Source organism: Paramacrobiotus metropolitanus, unplaced genomic scaffold (genome assembly GCF_019649055.1).
Source record: "Paramacrobiotus metropolitanus isolate TYO unplaced genomic scaffold, Prichtersi_v1.0 Parri_scaffold0000163, whole genome shotgun sequence".
NCBI lineage: Eukaryota > Metazoa > Tardigrada > Eutardigrada > Parachela > Macrobiotidae > Paramacrobiotus > Paramacrobiotus metropolitanus.
This window is the reverse complement of record NW_026570383.1, coordinates 169,364-189,365: the sequence shown is the minus strand read 5'-3', so window position 1 is coordinate 189,365 and position 20,002 is coordinate 169,364. Positions and strand designations below refer to the sequence as shown.

Genomic DNA, 20,002 nt, shown 5'->3' with positions numbered 1-20,002 from the left:
GCGCTTGCACTTTTGTTGTTATGGCGGCTATTGCCCAGTAAACTATATGTATTCCATCATGCATGCGAAAGAAGCAATACAGATAATGACGAGCTCGCACTGAGTATTTTACAGGTACATGGTAGCTAGTCAGAATTTTTAACAGCAGGTACTACGAATAAGAATAATCAGCAACGACTGCACAAAACAAAAGCAGATTGAAAATTTGGAAAGAAAATGAGAAATAACGATTGCTGTACCGTACGAGATTCATACGATGTTGTACTAGTTTTTTTAGTCGATGCGATACTTACACTCGTACCGATCTAATTAAGTACTTACGATTAATAAAATCAAAAAATGTACCATTAATTTTGGAATCATCATAATAACACCAGTGTCTTATTGGTATGCTGTACTTAAACTCTTTGATTCGACATTCCACTTGCGGGCTTTATTACCATGGTGACTAATTGCGCAACGTATTGCATTGCAGCTAATCAAGACCGGATGCCGTCACCTCCTGGCCCGAGCGGGGATCATGACGAAGCCCAGCATGGTACATGCGTATTGGTGCTCCGTACGTAGAAACCTTGCATTTGCTTATCTAACCAGCATTCATTATGTTCGTTAGAAACACTACCTCGACGAGGGAGAAGCCTGGCCGGAAACTACTCAGGAACTGAAGGCTAAAGAGAAGCAGGCCCTTCAGTTCCTGGGGAGTTTCTGGACAGGCTTCTCGAGAGGCTGATCGAGACCATGGCCACGCTGACCGAGACCATGGCCTCCTGGTCTCTTTCCAAGCCGAACGCCAACGGACAGTATCGTTTCCTGATGGCCGCGCTGGATTTCATCAACGTCAACACCCACACCCTGTCGTTTTGTCGTTGTCACCCAACACCCTGACAGTTTTTGTCGTCTTCTTCCCGATCAATTGCGGCGCAGTTGATCGGGAAGAAGACGGCAAAACTGTCGGCTGAAGTGGAGGAGGTTCGCGTCGCCGTGGCCAAACTGACGCTCGTGGTGCAGCGCCATGGCGTCTGGTTGGCGAAGACAGCGAAGGACATCAGCGCCATGGCAGCGAAGATGGCGGGTTTCAAGCGTGAAGTGAAAGCTGACCTAGCCAGACAGCATGCTCTGTTGATGGGGTTGTACGACCATTTCCGCATCGCCGTGCCAGCGGCCGCGGCCATTTAGGCAGATTTTCCTGCTGATTTTTCCTGCCCAGTATTTTTCTTTGTATGTATTTATGGCTGTTTTGGGCACATTTATTTTGGCGTTTTCGCGCCAGGTTTCTTCTGCTGGGTCAAGCGCCCGTATTTTCTGTCGCTAGGTTCCTTTTTTGCCTGTGCCGGGTCAAGAGCCCGATTTCTGTTGGTCAATAATGTGAGCCAGCAGCTCTGTGCTGCTCGCTGTTGAAATGGGAATGTTGGAAAGCGTAAAAAAACGCGGTTTCGCCATTCGGTTTCTGTTGCCGTACAATGACTTGAGTACTACCAGGACAATAGCAAGTATTTTGTGACTCATTTTCCCGATAAGTTATTAACTACTCGTAGGAGTTATAATCCTCCTTCCCATTATGCAGATTATGAACAAATTCCATAATTATTATAACAAATTTGGTTCACAATAAATTTGTTGTACAGCAGTGGTCAAATGTCAAAAGTCGGAATGATCTTCCATTCTGTTGTGTTCTGTTGTCGCATACCAGTTTCCACAAGAGCGCAAGCAATTGACAGTAACATTAATCATAATTTTAACAGTTAAACTTAGCTAGTCGAAAGGTTTCGCGTTCGTAATGCGAATTAGCGCATAAAATGTGTTGGATTAGGCATTTGGGAATCATGAGTGAACACCAAGCATGCACATACTTAGTCCGGCACGAAATTCTATTATAAAGACTAATTTTAACGAGATATACAGTACAGTACATACGTTCGAAGTAATATCCACCAGCTGCAGCACTGAGCATGACTGGTACTGCTCTACGACTGCCGGAGCTTCCGATATACGCAGCAGACTTGGTTAACTGGATTACTTTTACCAATTTCATATTGCCATCTAAAAGTAAAGTGACAGCAGTCTCACAAAATTCTCCAGTCTGTACATAGATCTTTCGCTGCATAAGCGACAGAACATCTCCTTCTTTTTGGGTACGTATGGCCCCATCGTTATGAAAAGTGCGTGTGTAATGTGATTTCGAAAGTTCCTAGATTCTATCAAAAATTTTAATTTTCCCAAGATTTGAGCTATTATGAAAAGGAAGATTTGCAGTTACCTACATAAAAAGGGGTATGACTTATTTGGCAGTGAATTTTTCGCGTTTTAATGTTCTGCAATAAATCTAAAATTGCCGATATGTAAATCTTTTTGCATGAAGTACAGATACGTAATGTATGCAGTAATCTACCAGCCGATTGACGGCCCTTATATTTCTCGTGATCAGTAACTTCCCTGTTTCCGGAAGCAGTTATTTAAACGATGTGTCTCATGCCCTGTTATTTCTGAGTACTCAGCGACTCATCAGGCACCATCGCTAACGGTAGTTGATACACAAAGGTGTCTTATTTAGCAGTAGCGCTACGACGGGCCAAGGTAACTTTATACCAATTACCATTGACAATCGCTGAGCGCTCCTGTGACCTGTTATTCTGCTGCGTGGCATTACATAAATGGACATGCCCCATTTGTTCCAGTAGTTCCGAAAGCGCGACACCTGAATGGAAATGCGAAACCAGTGCAATTGTTGATGGAAAAGGACACCTTCCTGTGTCAGAGCTTTGAGCAGACAGCGCGGCGAGTTATCGTTAAACGCCTCCTTTCTTATGCGTTCAGAATATAATCGTAATGATGTAGTTCAGAACAACACACATAGAAATCCTAGTAGGGACAACGCCAGTGTACAGTAGTCAGTTACCCAAAACAACTCTCTTGCGTCTCATTTACTGATTTCCTTAATTGCTGCAGCCAATGGCCAAGCGGGATCGCGATGCAGGGCCGGACAGAGTGATCTCTCTTTTAGCCAGTCACTTGTCTGTGTGCTGTACGATTTATGTAACCAAATCAAGATTTATGTCATCACTGAAATATCAGTACAATTCCATCGGCATCGGTGTAACCAAATTGGATGCGCAACAAAATCGATTTGACTGCTTACCACGCGTTATTCAAGTGTTACATGTCGCTGCCATCATTTACAGTTAATATTAGTATTTCTTGACCAAGTATGCGGCGTTCTCGTAATGCCCAGCGTGACCTTTTAGTGCCTCTTGCAGAAATGCCGTATACAGCAATCGCTGTTGTGACCTTTATTGCTGCTGTCGTCTGTGGCTCACCGGTGAACGTTATCTTATTTGAAATCGGTTTGGGTGGCAACCGTACCGCCACGTCGTACCTGAACGTAGCTCCCGCGTTCAGTCTCGCTGAACAGCAGTTAAATGCCCGCTATGGAGAGAATCTGAAGTTCATGCACGTGCATAAATATGATAAGAATATCTCTGTGTGTGTTCTGGACGAGAAAAAAGGGGTTATGGGTCTGGACACTAAAGCCACGTTCTGGACAACCAAGTTTTATTACCGGGAACGCTCGTCTAACGATTCCGTTATGGCCATCTTCGGACCCGGTAAGTGGCGTTCGTTTTTGCTTGCGAAGTCTTTTCTTGGGGCCTTTTGGTCTGCATGGTTTTAGTGAATCGAAATTTAGCCGTCACCATAATATTATATAAGTGGTAGACCCTTACTGTTCAAAGTAACAAGAAACTGACCTGCCTAACTAACCAGACAGATCTAATTAACGTTACTTATATGCAATCATGACATGACCTTTAAAAAACAAACAAGTTTTAATTTTGTTGGCTTTAACGTACCAGATTTCATATTTATTTCATAAACTGCAACAAGAGATACTAAATTCATAGGGATTGAATTCATCTGTTTATAGGCTGCAGCATTTCAGGAAATTCCGTAGCTAGCTTAGCCAAAGGTCAGCGCATTTTGTAATCCTTAGTTGAAAATGTGCTACAACTATCTGGAAAATAACTTGGCAATCTTTTGCAGCTTGGGACAAGCCTCTGATCTTTGGGTAACTGATGTTTTTGGGTAGAGTTAAATACGAAAATAACCTCAATTAACGTTACGCGTATGTACGCTTAACTGCAGGGTCCCGGGCAGTGCGCTGGCTTTCAATAAAACCCGGTACCCGACCCTGACGCGTTTGTCGCCCTATACACCGGAGAATTTCGCCAGCTTTCTCCTGAAACTACTGGGGAAGTATCAGTATAATTCCATCGGCGTACTGTGTGACGCGTCCAATGACAACCTTTCTCTGTTTCTGCCACTGTGCTATGATCTAAAAGATAAGACAACACTGCCCAAGAACAACATAAACGCGTCGCATTACTTGGTTAACTCAGACGACAGGAGGAATCTGTCCGATTACCTGGGACAGCTTCGTTTGGTAACGAGAGGTATTTATACATGCGCTCTACCGGGAATTTGACTTGATTACAAACGGCTCGTGTGTTTTTGCTTGCAGTGATTTTCATTGTTGCTGAAAGTAGACGTTTCCGGCAAATTATGGTGCGTTGATAGTTTATATGAACACCAAGCATTCTCGGAAAAACTTTAGATTTTGTTGGAGCTGTACAAGATCTACAATTTACAAAAATTTTAGCTACAAGCACTGTTGCTTTTTTTACAGTTAATGGCATCCGAAAAGAACATGACAAATGGCGAATATGTAAGACTTTGCTAGAGACCACGCATTCGTTGTACGGGCTGTATCGTTCCATGCTTTGATTTGCAGGTTTATTTTGCCCTCGAAGTGTACCGTAGCCCCACGTTCTTCGGGAATAGCTCATGGAATACCGGCAACATAGATGGAAGAGACGAGGTAATCCACGTGATGTAGAGCAGGCAAGAGTAACAAAAATAAATAAATAAAAATGACAATGCGATGCAGAAATTAATTAACAACAAAAATAAAAAGATAGGAAATTATTGATAAAATATGGACGTAGATATTTGAAGGTAATTTGTAAAGATCTGCTCGTATTTCTACGTTAATTGACATTTAAATGGGAAACAGGAGGCCAAAGAAGCCTACAAGTCCATGTTCATCATGTCCTTACGTGAAGATGCCAGCGAGAAAACTACCCAGCAGCTTCTCCTCAATGTCTCCAACAGCGAGCGTTACACAGTGAACGGCTCGCGGCCAAACCAGCGGGAAATCGTTAGTGGCGGTTAAACACCTGTTTTTTTGTTAAGGCTACTGCTTTGCATGATGTTTTTGCGTTTAGGCTAACCCTTTTGCGCTGGGATTCTACGAAGCACTTCTGATCTACGGACAAGTATGCATCTGCATTTATGCTTGATCATGTTGAACAAGTTTTAAATGAAGAAGTGTGCAGGTGTTGAATGAAACATACGCCGGCGGTGGCAACTTATCGGCCGGCGAAGAGATATCTCATAAAATGTGGAACAGAACCTTTAATCTGGAGGGGAAACGCATCGTGATGAATGCCAACGGTGACCGAGAATCGGACTACTCGATCGCGCAGATGGATTACAACAGCGGTCAATTTCAGGTTGGTCACATTGTGTTAAGCCGATTGTCCAGTAACGCTCTAGAGGCTGTAGACACTTAAGCATCTTCACTCGATTTGCTTATTTTGCGATTCGACTAAGGTGCCAATTGCGCAGATTCACAAAGGTCACAGGTCACCAGTGCAGCTGTAACTGCAGTTAACAGAACTGAGAAAACGGATCACAGACTACGCTTATTAGACGCTAGGCCATTCTGTACGTTAGAAGGAACGAACTAAAAACTAGATTCAGAGGAAGCATAATCACTCTCCATTAAATCTGCAGTCATTGTACGCTCTTGACAAGATTGTCAGAGCAGGCGGTCACAACAAGGTTCCCGATGTAACTTCATCTTCCGCTTAAAGAGAATTCCAGAGAATGCTTCTTAGTATTATATGAGCAAATGCTTCCAAACAGTGAAACAGTACGCCAACCAGTAATTTTGTCTGTATATTGTGCTGCAGCCGGTGCTGGAGTACCGTGCAGACACTCGGCGCATCCACCCGGTGCTGACCAGTGAGGGAAAAGAACGCGAAATCAAGTGGTACAACCGCGATTCGCCGCCACCTAACCGACCGCGCTGTGGATACCTCGACAACGATGCAGTCTGCATTCGGGGTACTTGTAGGATTCTTTCTTCGCATACCGTGACTTCTTCATGACATTGTTAATCGCATCAGAGCAAAACATTATCTTGGCCGCGTCCGTCGTCTCCGCAGTAATTTTCGTGGGGATTGTCTCGGTTATTGCGTTACTCGTTTACCGGTGAGAACTTGACTACTTTTTTTACGAAATAAACTTGTTGTGCGATGTTGTTGTATATTTTAGAAAGCGTAAACTGGAAGCAGCCATTAATGATCCATGGTGGAGAGTGCCTCCCGAGGAAATCAGCGCCAAATCAGACCGACATGGTCTTTCCGTGTCTATCAGCCGATTAAGCCTAGGCAATATGGTAAGCGCCATGTGAACGATTTTCTCTGTTTACAAAGGTCACCCACAAATCGATCGATTCCGTTTCACTGGTTTTTCTGTTACTCCGCAGAGCGTCGCAGACGGGGCAAGTTCCGCTGGTGGGCATTCGCAAGTGTTTGCCAAAACCGCACAGTACAAGAACAAAGTGGTGTGTGTCAAGAAACTGCAGACATCGCGACGCTTCCATGCAACGCGCAAAGAACTGAAAGAAATCAAAAAGGTAATGCCAGACACTTTACAGATACTCAATGCTAAATGATATTTTATGGCTTTTGATTGCAGTTACATGACATCAACAATGACAACATGAACCCGTTGGTGGGTATCGCCGTCGAAGACGCCCAGGTGCAGGTGCTGTTCGAATACTGCCAGAAAGGTAGTTTGGCCGATGTCCTGGAGAATGAGGCAATCAAGCTGGATTGGTCGTTCCGGTATTCCCTGATCGGTGACATTGTATCGGTAAAAAGTTGTTTCCTAATAATTTAATTCTTACTTACTGTACACTTCGGTAGATATTGTGCTGTATGTTGGGTACTCTAGGGCCTGGCATACCTCCATGATTCACCCATTAAATCACACGGCAACTTGACCAGCTCCAACTGTGTGATCGACAACCGGTTCGTACTAAAGATTACGGATTACGGGTTGGGTTTCCTGCAACCGTTCCTGAATAAGAATGTGGAGCTGGCGAAAACGGATGAAGGACGGCTGTTATGGCGTGCTCCGGAGCACTTGCGAGCGCAGATGCCGCCGCAAGGAACTCCAGAAGGTCAATTGGACGAAAATTCTTATTAAACCGTATCTGTAGGTGGTGTATGCGCTGAATATATGATGTTTCCTTTTTGTTTTACAGGCGATGTTTACAGTTTTGCGATCATCCTGCAAGAAATAGTGCTACGATGCCATCCATACGGTTCGCCGGATCCCGCTCGCTTACCTATGGAACCATACGGTACGCTTTTAAGTTTCAAAAATGGGCTCGAATCACGATAATAAAATACCGTTGAAAGTACGGTTATACGGCAGTATATTTCTTCCTTACCACAAGTTACCAGTAAACTTTCATGTTTCTACTAATGTCCCAGCGCTCCCAGGTTTATATTAATCTACGTACTCCGCACGGGTTGTATTATACACCTAAATAAAATCTAAAGCAGTGATAGTATGTGTATTGTAGCCATTGTGGCACAAGTGGCGAAAGGCACCGACCCGCCGCTGCGTCCACATGTTTCGGGTGACGCTTGTCCCCCGGAACTGCGCAGCATCATGGAGCACTCATGGAGCGAGGCACCGGAAGCGCGTCCCACTTTGAAAGACATCAAAGGCCAGCTGAAGAAAATTCCTGGGGCGGAACAAGGCAATCTTATGGACAATCTAATGAAGCGTATGGAAGCCTATGCCACGGATCTGGAGGGTCTGGTGATGCTGCGTACCGAGCAAGTTTACCAGGAAAAGCAGAAGTCGGAGAACCTCCTGTTCGAGGTCTTACCACGGTATGGTAAAAACGCCGAAAGTGATATTATTAACGGCAGTACTGGAAAACAAAAACGTTTTCTGAACTAGATCGGTGGCCAACCGCTTGAAGCAAGGAGAAACCGTGGAACCGGAAGCTTACGATGAGTGCTCCATTTATTTCAGCGATATTGTCGGGTTCACCACGCTGTCGGCGTCTAGCACACCGCTGCAAGTGGTCGATCTGCTGAATGACCTTTACAGTAAGTAAACGCTTTCAGCGCATGAACCTGAGTCGCTACTTAACCAAAGCGCACCAGCTGGCTTCATTAATACAAATTACGCTTTCAATTTTTCAGCACTGTTCGACGGCATTCTGGATGGATTCGATGTGTATAAAGTGGAAACGATTGGGGATGCATACATGGTAAACTGCACGGATTTACGCTACCGGTGATATAATTTGTGTGCTCCGCTGATCATCGGTCTGATTTAACAGGTTGTCAGTGGACTGCCCATCCGCAACGGTAACCTGCACGCTCGCGAGATCGCTCGCACCTCCCTGATGCTGTTGGAGGGGATCAAACGCTTCAGAATCCGCCATCGTCCCACGGAGCAACTGCGACTGCGTATTGGCAATCACTCCGGACCGGCTGTCGCTGGGGTAGTGGGACTGAAGATGCCACGCTACTGCTTGTAAGCATATTACCAAAATTATCTAATCGTAAAACAGTGCAGTTGCATCGTGGCGTCGATCCCGAGCACAGAGTGGACGAAAATAGATAATGACAAATAGGCGAGACTTGCATATTGTAAACGTTGAATAATATTATTACTAATTGCTCGTCGACTCTATTCTATTGCGTGCGGAAGATCACATACGTGTTGTTTCTTTAGATTTGGAGTAACGGTGACGATTGCCAACAAAATGGAAAGCATGGGTGAAGGTACACATAAACTATCACAAATCAGCGAAACTAAAAATTCTTGCTGTCAATCCTAAAATTATCGAAGCCAGTTCTGTACCTTCTTTCAAATTTGTACTCAGATCTGTCAATCTGTCCTAAATATTTTGTTAGCAGAAAATTGTTTTTGTTCGACCAGACTTGAAGTCCCTTCGGGGTTGTCTGCTCTTGTGCCGTAATAATAATAATAATAATATTACAAATCAGTGAAGCATTAGCGTAAACGTGATAAAAAATGTTAACGGGAGCGTTGTTGTTGAGCACAGCATTAAAAATCCACATTAGCGACGACAATAAAGTCATCCTGGATGGTTTCGGCACCTTCGACGTTACGTTGCGCGGTGAACTCGATGTCAAGGTAAATTCCCTCTTGCTGAACGGGCAGTAGTATACAGTTTGTATTCCGTATCTGTATGATAGATCACTTGCATGCATCCAATCCGGCATACTTATAGGTTTTCTTGGCTATTTATTAGTTTGTCTTTACAGGGAATTGGTCCAATGGTGACCTGGTGGCTTAACTCGGAGAATGTGGAAGAACCGCCACCTCTGGATGAAGTCCCGCCATCTGGCTCGCAGACCACTGTGGAGGCCACTTTGGAGCACCCGGAATAAAAACAGACACCACAGTAGAAACTAACGGGACATTGTACATTTTAATGGATCTCATTGCTGAATATAATTCCGTTTTGCTACTCTCCTTTTCGTAACTCCTTGTGGGTTTTTTGTCCTTCGAAACCACGCTTTTGCACCTGTCAAGCATGCTGCTTGTCTATTGGACGGTCATTTGCGCGTATGGCTAGCCGTTCGGAACAGTTAACTATGTAACAAGTACAGAACTATTTGACTCGCACTGGTTGAGGACTAATTAGAGTTACCGCATCTTCAGTTATGCATATGTGTACTTTGTTCCTTTTACGCACGGTATTTTTCCCACAAGAACACAACATTAATTTTGTTCGCAGTGCATGGAAGTATGATAGCCGTTTCAAATACGGCAATTATTGGAACAATTTTACCCGTAAACGATCGTACAGATATATACCAGAAGCTGTTAATACAGCGCACTTTGCAGCTGGTTCGTATAATAACGAAAAACTAACTATACCAGTGGCTGATTTTCAATCGGATGTAATTTTGACAAAAGCGCCACAAACAGCAACTGCTTTCCAAAACGGCAATACGGTTAACAGATAATTGCTTACTACCTTTATTTAAAAGAATATTGCGAGGATTTAAGAACTCGCGAAACGATCGCTTTTATTAATCATAGTACTTGTACTCAATGAAATCTACACTGTTCTGAGCAAAGAGATTTTATTTCAAAATTAGGCTTTTTCTGGGCCGATAAATTCCTACAATGCACGTACTCGTAGTACGAAGAAAAAGAAGTGCACTGATTTAAGGCATAACTGATTTAATTGCACTGATTTAAGGCCTTTCCACCACATCGTTTCCGGTTTATTGCACTAGAAGTGTGTAATTACAGAGGCGTTCCTGTTGCACGTGGTTTGTTGATTCAATTATCCAGTCTTTGAACGATGGAGCGAGTGGCTCATTTCCACTCCTTTTTGTCCTCCACTACTGGAGAATCCCTTTTTCAGAAATGTTTTCCATTCTAACCAACAGTATCCCGCCAAGGCCGGAATGCCGGTCACCACCATAATCAAAAGTTGAAAAGGCAAAGCTAATACGGTAGAGTATCCGGCTGCGATAACATTGCCAATAGCCTACAATCCAAAAAACAATTTACTAAACTGCAGATATGTGGCTGCAAATTACAGAAAAACTTTGGTGTTCATAATAACATACCGTCATAAATTGATAGACTCCGAAAGCAGCAACCGTTTGAAAAGGATAAATTAAGCGCTTCCCAAATACGCCATTAACTACGAAGTACAGAGCAAAACCGGTATTACATCTGACATACGTTTTGCAAGCTATATGGAAACAATTTGCTAGATAATTAAGGGAAGTGACGCGGTACAGGGCACCGAATACATGTACGGGAACTTTTGTTTAAATTTCGCGTACTCGTAAACACTTTTTCGCATTGCTGTATGGCAAATGTGGCTATGTGATTTGTCCACAGTAGCACAAGCTGTTTTTGGACGAAATTTATCGAAGTAATGTGAGGACTCAACTGAGATTCCAAAAAGTCTAATAAACTGGATACATAGTGCAATAAGCAACTCGAAGAGTATTCTGAAGTGCGCTCGATTTCCCTGATACTCAAATCTGGTACCATGTATCGGGTCACTAGTTTTAATTTTCTATCTCGACATCCATTGCATCGTATGGAAATCGGTAAATCGATTCAGCCTTGAACAATTATTAATCACCTGATTGTTCCAAATTGCATCGCCTACAAAGAAAACTGCATGTATACAACAGTTTCAACTAGTAATATGGCGTCTTATGTCTCACCAAATCCTATTAAAGCTGTGCAAAGCATGGCGACGTACGGACTGCAATAGATGAAAAATACGGTGCTGTTTAATGAAATAAGAAAGAAATACCTAAGAACATAAAAAAGACATAAGAAAAGCAAATGAAACTTCACAAGGGTAGGCATCATCTCGGTTGCAACTTAAACGTCAAGAACGTTGTTAAATTTGACTTACTTTGGCCCAATATAAGATAAGTCGCTGGTCATCTGCAGGGGCGACAACGGAGGCATATTTAAGAAAATCAAATAGAACGCTGTCAAATGCACAACGAATCCAGCAACAAGAAACACATCTCGTCCCATCCTATGGGACCAGGCACCGAATATTCCCAGGAACACACCACCTGCAACAACGACCTTTACTGACACTATTTTTTCTTACAATGTTCGCAGCGCAAGCCACACCTGTTTTTCTGGAATCCTGGAACACTCCATCCAACGAGAAGCTCGTACGTTCCCGAGAGCGCGGTGTGCCGTTGACACTGGACCAAAAAGTCGACGTAAAACCTATCAAGATTTCGAAGCGTGACAAACTGTACGACCCATTTCGAGAAAAATCACTTACCAATGTAGAAGAAATATGAGCACTGCATCCCTTTTACAACCTAAACGAGTCGCAGCTGCAAATTCTGCAAATAATTCAAGAGCTCGCTGACGAAAACCATCTTCTGACATATCCAGTGAACTGACAGGCCCATACCCAAAGTACGAGTTTTCGCTCCCATCCTGTTCAACAAAACATTGAAGACATTTGTTTCCCGGTTCAGACGGGTATTTGTCATAAGAAAAAATGTGCTTTGACACTATCAATATGAGCAGTTTCGACTGCCATCGCAAGAGACAATTGAGGCAAAACCGAAAAGAGCTGAAAAGGCGTAGCAGCAGTTTAACTTTGAAGGCTTACTTTGCGTGTGTCTGTACTGCTTGGCATTCCATGGATGTTTTATCAGGATGAACACCAGCGTTCCTATTGTCGCAGTCACCGTCAGTGTACCAAAGACGGCTATCCGAGTGTGATCCTCGATTGTTGTCGCACCTCGCAGCATGAGATCGCAAAACGTACTTCCGGCTGGTAAACTATAAAACTCCCATAAACGGTTTCAAGCTTCCACAAGCAGCCGTGATGTACTGTACCACATCTGGGAAATCCCCAAAATATCCCAGTATTCCTGCAAAAAAATTGGCGTAAATCAGAAAACAGAACAATCTATCATCAACAGTTACCCAACCTTTCTATCGTGTTTAATTTGGCGTAGAATGGCTTGTTAAGAAGTATCCTTGAACGGCCCAGACGATACCAACGCCGAAACCAGAAATGGCAGCACACACAAAAATCACCCAGTACACCGGTTTTATTAAACCGGCAATGTTGGCGATGACGGCAACTACAATATGAAAAACTTTCTCATATATTTTATCCAAATTGCTAAAATTTGAATGGTTTTGTAATAACTATCTGTGCACACTGCAGTAGCGCTCCAGAATCTATCTGTAAGTATATGTAATGCGTTAATTACTCGCACACGTTAATTAAGAATAGCTCGCACATACTGGATCCCAGCACCAAAGCAAATTTTGGTCCCATGAAAAGCACTGCAAAAGTCAATCTGTCATTCGCACAAGGTCGTAATACTGTACAAGATAAGATAAGCGGAGGTTTATTGCATATTTTGCGATCTGGGGTCACTTACAACAGAGGGACCAACCAAATAGGCGATGGCCTGAGACCCTGTAAACAAGGAAAACCTTATTTTAGGAAAATCTTCCATGGGCATTTTAGCTATCATCAAGACCAAGGAAAGGAACAAGATGACGACCAAAATGCTGGACAACCCACCGCAATTTACAGCCAAACAAAGGTATCCCAAGGTTGCATCGTCAAACACACTGTGCAACACCACGGTCTGGAAAAAGCGAAAGTTGGATTAGTAAACCCAAGATCAAGACAACCTTTAAATAACAGAGACTATCAATAAAAAGAGGGTCTGGGAAGTTCGTTTACATTACACACCTAAGCTTATTTCAGAGGTTGCCGATGTACTGTATAAACAATAAACGGGTAAACTGTTAGACTAAGGTTTTAGCTTCACTGAAGTATTCGCTTCTTTAATACCGAAGCATCTGCCGTTCTGCGAGCACTTGCACAGAATTAGCCTTTACCTGCGCCATTCCAGCGGTCAGTATGGATCCCATATTAAGCATAAAACCAAACCCCAGAAGAATGACGTTCATAAGACTCCGCCGCTTCGTACTACAAGGCTGATCTGGTAAACTTCTTAAACTGGGCGTTGCAGGGACACTATCAGTCAGCACATAGTGTGCGTAATCTGGCTCTTGGCAAAGAGCTGGCCCGCTAACGTCGTTCTTCTCCATCTTCCAACGTTGTCTTTGTAAATAGCCTGAACGACGAAATTCTCTAAACTTATCGCACTCTGGTATTACGACATTCACGGCTTGCCTATACAGTACACATGCGGCTAATAACCGAACTGTCCGGCGAATTATAACTCAGGGACAGTTCTCTATAGAGCATTCACTCATTTATAAGCATAACTTCTAGAACATAAACCTCTTGGCACAGTTTTTTAAATTCTGGCTCTTTTAGAACTACAGTAAAACCTCTAGTTACATACACTTCTTTATTAAATCTTTTCCGGTATAACATACGAAACTGACGGAACCGTGCCTGTATTTTCAGAAGTTTTTATAGTTTACTTTTGTTTGGAAGTTTGTTACCGTGCCCGTTAACAAACTTCCGAGAAACTTCCGGCCTGGCGACGTTTTCGTATACTGCAAAATCTATGGCTCTGCCGTTTTTAGCGTATCAGTAGGATTACCGCACAACTAATGGTCAGTACCGCACCATTTAATAAATATGAAGGTTTGTAAGACGTGACTGCTTGCTTCCGTGTCTCCTAAATAGTTGCCAATTGCCATTATAACGAGCAGTCGGATCCTTAAAGTATGAAAAATCCTCTTTTTCTACAACTGTAAGTTTGGCTTGCAGTGTGCCTTGCAAAGTAAATTAGTACATACAAATAATACACATTTATAGCAACGAAATCCGTTGTTTTCGGCTTAGCTGAATTTCTTAAAGCGTGAATACGAGTACCGAAATCGGATTCTGTAGAAGGGACCATAATTTTGAACAAACAATATTAGAAATGTTGGATTTTATTAATTCTTTGCGCATGCGTTGTAGTGCTATCATTTGCATGGACCATACTCTTATGCTCGGTTCAATTAAAATTCTGTTATCAACCTTCTAAAAAAATTTGCATAGGTTTCTATGCAGTTTCTATGTATTACGCAGCAGTCGTTACGTCGCACGAAATGCAGTATGATAGTGTAACCGAGAAATTTTAGTTCCCCTAGGCCACAGTCATAAAAATTTTGGGTATCAGAAGAAAATAACAGTGCAGGTCACTTCCTCTTCGATACCTTGCGATAATTCTGCTGAATCATGGCGTCACGCAGTATGCCAGGCCAAACATGTGCATCTGAAATACAACGTAATAAATACTCATACAATAAACGCATGTTGTAACTTATAAAGTAAGAGAAGTTAGTTTTATATCTTTGTTTCTTATTTGATAGTTATTAGATCATGGTTAATAACATCCTACGCGTTCGCAGAAACCGTGCGTTTGTTCACCATTGTGAGGCAAGCCCAGTCGGTTTTACAGACCGGATAATTTCTAAATCTACATACCGCTATATAATAGACCCCCAGCTGTTCACCGCTGTCGCTGTCTTTGATGGTCATGGATCCGTAGTATGAATAAGGGTAGACGATACACCCCGGATTGTTAACGTCCACTACTAGCGCGCCGTCGGAGTGCAGGTCCGCACATGGGAAGTTAACCAGTGTGTAGGTATATCGCGAAAAGGGGCAGTTCTGTAATTATTATTAGACCGGGTAACACAAGTCTCGCCGCATAGAGAAGCGACCGGAGCGCAGCAAATTCGTCTTCTAGTCCGCATCTTCTAATTCTGCAGAAAGGTATGCCTGGCTGTTAGGCCCAACAGCAAAATTCTGCCGATACTAAGTTGAATTACTAACGGTAGGTAGATTAAAGTAGGGACCTAGTTGCTGATGGGATTTTAACTGAAAGTGGCTTTGTTGGCACATGAGGGTAGCGCATTTGCCTAGCCAGCCAAAGGAAGCGGTCTCCATGGTCTATCGTAATAAATCAAGAAAATGGCAAAGTCATAAGGAAATACGTATATATTTAACCACACTAACGAATACGGTTTCGTTTTCGGTATATATAAAAGTATACTTTGATTTTTCTCATGCTTCGTTTACTTTCCGTAAACATTTTCATATTAAAGTTTTTGTCTCCGGTCACTTACACCACACTCATGCGAGGAAATACACTGTATTGATCAGTATCGCGAGTATGACTGTGGAGCGCTCTCATGCCACGGTTCGGTACACGACAACACTATAGAACCAGATGGCATGACACCCATTCCTGTAAAGAACTGGTCCATAATCTGGGATTAGAGGAGCCGTTGCACAGTCGTTATCATGTCCATAGAAGCTCGAAAATTTTTGGAGGCATCGCCCATGCGGACGAACATTTCAAACGCCGAAATACTCCGGCGTTTTTGGCGCCGGAAAACGGCTACATTTTTTACCTTAACGGAATACGAAGTTAATCGTGGACCAGAATTAGGGTTTTTCTGGCCAGACTATTCTATCACCAATCTGGGCATGATCTTCCCACGCTTCTGGGCCATATCTGGCCTGCAGTACTCAGAGTACTGCCGGCGATATGGTCCAGTGACATTTCCGGGCCAGACTACTGTACTCTGGCTCGGAAATGTTACTACCTTGCAATTGAAAATGTTCCGGATAACTCAGAATTTTTCGTGCCCCGACCCGACTTGATTTCGTTTCTAGAAAGTGCACTAAAAAGTACCGGATGGCTGAACAAAATGGCAGTCTGATTTACCATGGTGCGCGGGATCCGACCACCACTTGATTGACGTCAACTTAGTTTCATTCGAAAGAGCAATCTTCTTAGCAAAAAAAATTAAGTCAACCCAAGATTAACCTAAAGCTGACATTTTTTATGAATTGCTTTGAAAAACTGGGTGAGTTTAGAAGATGTCCCAGAAGCGAAAATTTCTATATTTTAACTGGCTGCTATTGAACTGATAGCATTAATGCAGCTCACGTTACTTTTTCGGATAGCGGGATTGCTTTTCGTTTTTTAACTGTATGGTTTTATTTTTGGCAAACTGGAAATGCGCACACTGCTGTAGCAATATAATTCTGCTCGTTTTTCCACTTATTGATTTTTATTAACTATGGAATTATATAACTGCACATTTACGGTAGATGCCAGTGCATAAGCAAAAAAACTGCTTACCATATAAGTGGGAGTAGTAAACTGTTGCTGACAGTCGGTCAGAAAGAAATCTGAGGCGCCGCTAGTTGGCGAAGTTGAAAGGTTGTAAGAGACTGCAACATTTATCATATAAAACAGTGATCTCATTGATAGAGTACGAGTACCCGTATGAAATTGTGAATGCGTGCGTGCTTATTATATAAACAGTAGAAGTTGCTATAAATAAAAATGTCTTACGTTACAGTATATAAATACTCCTGCTGTATGTGCGTATGCATCTAGACAACAGTGTAATCCAAGTGTTACTGCCCTGCATACCTTTGCAATCAGGCGGTATTTCGGTAGATGTCGCTGCGGTCGAGGTTGTCATCGCAGCGGTTGTTGCAGTGCAATAGCTCAACGATGCGGTGTTTATCTGAATAATAATTATTATTATTATTACTATTACGCAGCAGTGCTGTATATTTTCGCAAAGGAGAATATATGGCCCGGGATTCATTGGAATTTAAGGGATCCCTTGTAAATGGACGCATAGAATTTGTTCCTTAATATTTTGTATAAGCCTAACCTGGATTTGACCGACAGATAAAATCACATTAGTGACGATGTCCGTTGCTGTCAGGGTACCAACATAGACAAATCCGGATCCCACAGCGCAGCCGCCGCTAAGGGGACTGAAACGTATCGCGCCACCGCTTTCAGTATAAGCACACGGTATTCCCGAGACCTGAAAGGTCACGCGGGAAGCCGGACAGCCCTGAACAATACAAAGCGGCATGATAAAAAAACCCAGCTGCGTGATCTTTTATGAAAGATACTCTTAATTTCTTACTGTTATCATGGCTGGGTTAATGGTTTGGTCGCACATCCAGGGGCTGAACGGACCTGGGCTAATACTCACTGCAGAACAATAACGAAACGAAAGATGCTCAATAAATTTCAATTCCCTTGCAAAAATATTATAAGCAGTGATATCTTTAATGTTAGTTTCGAAGTGTTTGTTACTTGTGTATTAAGTAACTGCCCACCGGTGCAACTAGGGACAGGCGCGGTAGTCGTGGTCACGGGTGCCGGAGTGGGGGGATCGGGTCCCGGCGGGAATGGGATAGGATAATAAACAACCTGCGAGCCGCCTCCGCACCCGCCACTGCAACAGCGGCTTCCGCCTAGCAGGGTGGATAGCAGCCCGGCAAACCCATTACATCCTCCGCTACTGGGAAAACCCGCTCCATTTCCCGGAAATCCGGGAAAGACGCCGCTGCCTCCCCATGGATCCTGGCAGTTAATGCTGCAGCACACAAGGCTGCAGACAAAGGTCACTGTAGCTAGATTCATTGTTGATAGATATTCTATATTGCCAAATTACATACAATATGACACAAGGAATGGGCAGATACCGATCAAATGGCAGTTGGAACAGCTTTTTATATAACTGCCGCTCCAGATGCTTTATTTACACATTTCTTATTTGCGGCTTTACGAACGTGCACTCAGACATCGCCTTTGCGACTGCATTCCGTACTTCATGTTTGCAGCAAACAATGCCAAGTGCCATCGAGTTCTTAAATCGAAAGTAACTGGCGCTATTTTTCCAGACCTTTGCTGTGTGCTGATCCTATTGCATTCCCGTGCCCGTCTTATGGTGCTTAATTTGACAAATTACCGGCATTTCAGCCGGGAATGCGTCGATAAAACGTTAACGGTGGCGCCACGGAAATAGTTGACGACGTAACCGGAAGGGATTAGACATAAAGAGTACAAGTACACATTAAAAGTTATGTAGGCGTCCGAAGACGCCTGCTGCGTACCTTTAAATCGCACATATTTTAATTTATTTGTTGGCAGATACTTTAGTGGAACGCATCATGGCCGAGCTGTTTTCGGTGGCTGTATGGCGTTGTTCTCGTGGGCCGATCGTTTCTCGTAACGGTAAACGTAATTTTGCACAATATTCGACGCTAACTACGCTTCACGGTTTCAATTGCGAGTGTGCGAGCACAGCAGTGCCGAAAAATTTATGTGTCTGCGGATGCTGGGGTCTCTGTTTTCCCATGGAAACTTCGTCCTGCAACTGAAAGAGGCTAATTAGAAAAAGATCTCCAAGGTGCCGAGCTGAAACAAACACTGCAAGTTCCAATCGGAGTTGTCAAGTTCGCAGCGCTCGCTGATGGTGTTTTCAATATCGCAAAACTCTTCATATAGTATATAATTCTGCACATAAGAAAACTATGAATTACCTCGTACTTTTACATACCTCAAATGCAGGATTATCAGAAAGGCGTGCTAGTACATACCACACAGAATATTTTCCTTAATATGAGCCTGCATTACCGTATATAAAGTTATTCTCCTCCAAGCTGCGTCAACAAATTAACGTACAAAACGGCAGCAGTATTTGGGCGCTGCCACTTGCTCGGATATTTTAATTTGTCAAAATGTGAGTTACGGGTTACTACGATTAAACAAGCTCCTGATTTGGCAAGGATTACGCCATAAGCTAAGGGTACCCTAAGTTTTCATAAGCTTCGCTGCCATAAGCTAAAGGCACCTGTACAGAGTAGTTGTCTGTTCGAACATTCTGAGAATACTTCTATGGAATTTTGAAACTGATCAGCTGACTAAGCTTTACAGTTGTTTCCCTAATGAATTCAGTTGTGTTCTCCAAAGCCAAAACTATCAATACACATTTTGTCATTTTCAGAAACCAAGGTAAAGGAGACTTGCCACCGAACACTTTCATTCCCCTTACAATAGTGCTGCACAAACTGGGAATCACACAAGGCCCCGTGTATAGTCAAGCAGGTGACGGACTAACGGTTACAGTGAAACGCGGTTGGACGTCTGTCTGTGCCAACAGCTGTGTCGCTTTCGTATTTATACAGGCTAGTTAAGCATGGATCTTAATGACGGTAAGGTACATCCCGCAAAGGTCGCCAGTAAGTTTCTCAGTGTTTCCCTAAACTTTTGGCAAGCACTTCTTAAAATCTGTGGAATATGTCCATTGTGGACCACCGATCCACGAGCCCATGGCAAATATCGCTGGAATGTCATCATTGCGCATTCCTGGATTATCACTCTCACCGTAATAAAAATCCTGGATTTCGCGGCTGTTACTATTCCGTCGGTTACGAAGCGATTAACCGGCAGCATGGAAGAATTTTTCTACGTGGTGTGCGCACATCAGAGAGAACTGATATCTCTGTTATCCACGCTGATTGTGACGGCAGAATGGCCACACATCC

At 43.2% G+C, this 20,002-nt stretch overlaps 2 protein-coding genes and 1 long non-coding RNA gene across 4 annotated transcripts; 1 reads left to right on the top strand and 2 right to left on the bottom strand.

The window, feature by feature from the left end:
* The first annotated feature begins 3,133 nt into the window (after positions 1-3,133).
* LOC129600073 (atrial natriuretic peptide receptor 1-like) lies at positions 3,134-9,808 on the top strand. Its single transcript, XM_055498464.1, has 24 exons — positions 3,134-3,602; positions 3,920-3,961; positions 4,036-4,060; positions 4,138-4,445; positions 4,514-4,557; positions 4,679-4,717; positions 4,784-4,870; positions 5,066-5,209; positions 5,277-5,327; positions 5,388-5,564; positions 6,027-6,180; positions 6,243-6,327; positions 6,391-6,514; positions 6,605-6,754; positions 6,817-6,993; positions 7,075-7,303; positions 7,388-7,486; positions 7,712-8,027; positions 8,098-8,249; positions 8,346-8,413; positions 8,486-8,682; positions 8,884-8,933; positions 9,218-9,309; positions 9,441-9,808. The coding sequence occupies exons 1-24, from the start codon at positions 3,206-3,208 to the stop codon at positions 9,564-9,566; spliced, it is 3,333 nt and encodes a 1,110-aa protein (XP_055354439.1). The 5' UTR covers positions 3,134-3,205; the 3' UTR covers positions 9,567-9,808.
* Positions 9,809-10,352: 544 nt separating this feature from the next.
* On the bottom strand, positions 10,353-11,741 carry LOC129600086 (uncharacterized). The gene is made up of 5 exons (XR_008692016.1): positions 11,576-11,741; positions 11,379-11,419; positions 11,294-11,316; positions 10,764-10,840; positions 10,353-10,681 (listed from the first exon to the last, which is right to left on the bottom strand). It is a non-coding gene; the product is annotated as an uncharacterized LOC129600086 (long non-coding RNA).
* Positions 11,742-13,754: 2,013 nt separating this feature from the next.
* On the bottom strand, positions 13,755-18,131 carry LOC129600082 (uncharacterized). Of its 2 annotated transcripts, XM_055498476.1 has the most exons (8): positions 17,789-18,131; positions 17,593-17,660; positions 17,329-17,517; positions 17,079-17,175; positions 16,782-16,873; positions 15,113-15,298; positions 14,842-14,900; positions 13,755-13,799 (listed from the first exon to the last, which is right to left on the bottom strand). In XM_055498476.1, the coding sequence occupies exons 1-7, from the start codon at positions 18,093-18,095 to the stop codon at positions 14,862-14,864; spliced, it is 978 nt and encodes a 325-aa protein (XP_055354451.1). In that variant the 5' UTR covers positions 18,096-18,131; the 3' UTR covers positions 13,755-13,799; positions 14,842-14,861. The 2 variants fall into 2 exon arrangements, with proteins under 2 accessions (XP_055354451.1, XP_055354450.1); XM_055498475.1 differs by lacking the exon at positions 13,755-13,799 and having other exon boundaries at positions 14,629-14,900.
* Between the last annotated feature and the right edge of the window lie 1,871 nt (positions 18,132-20,002).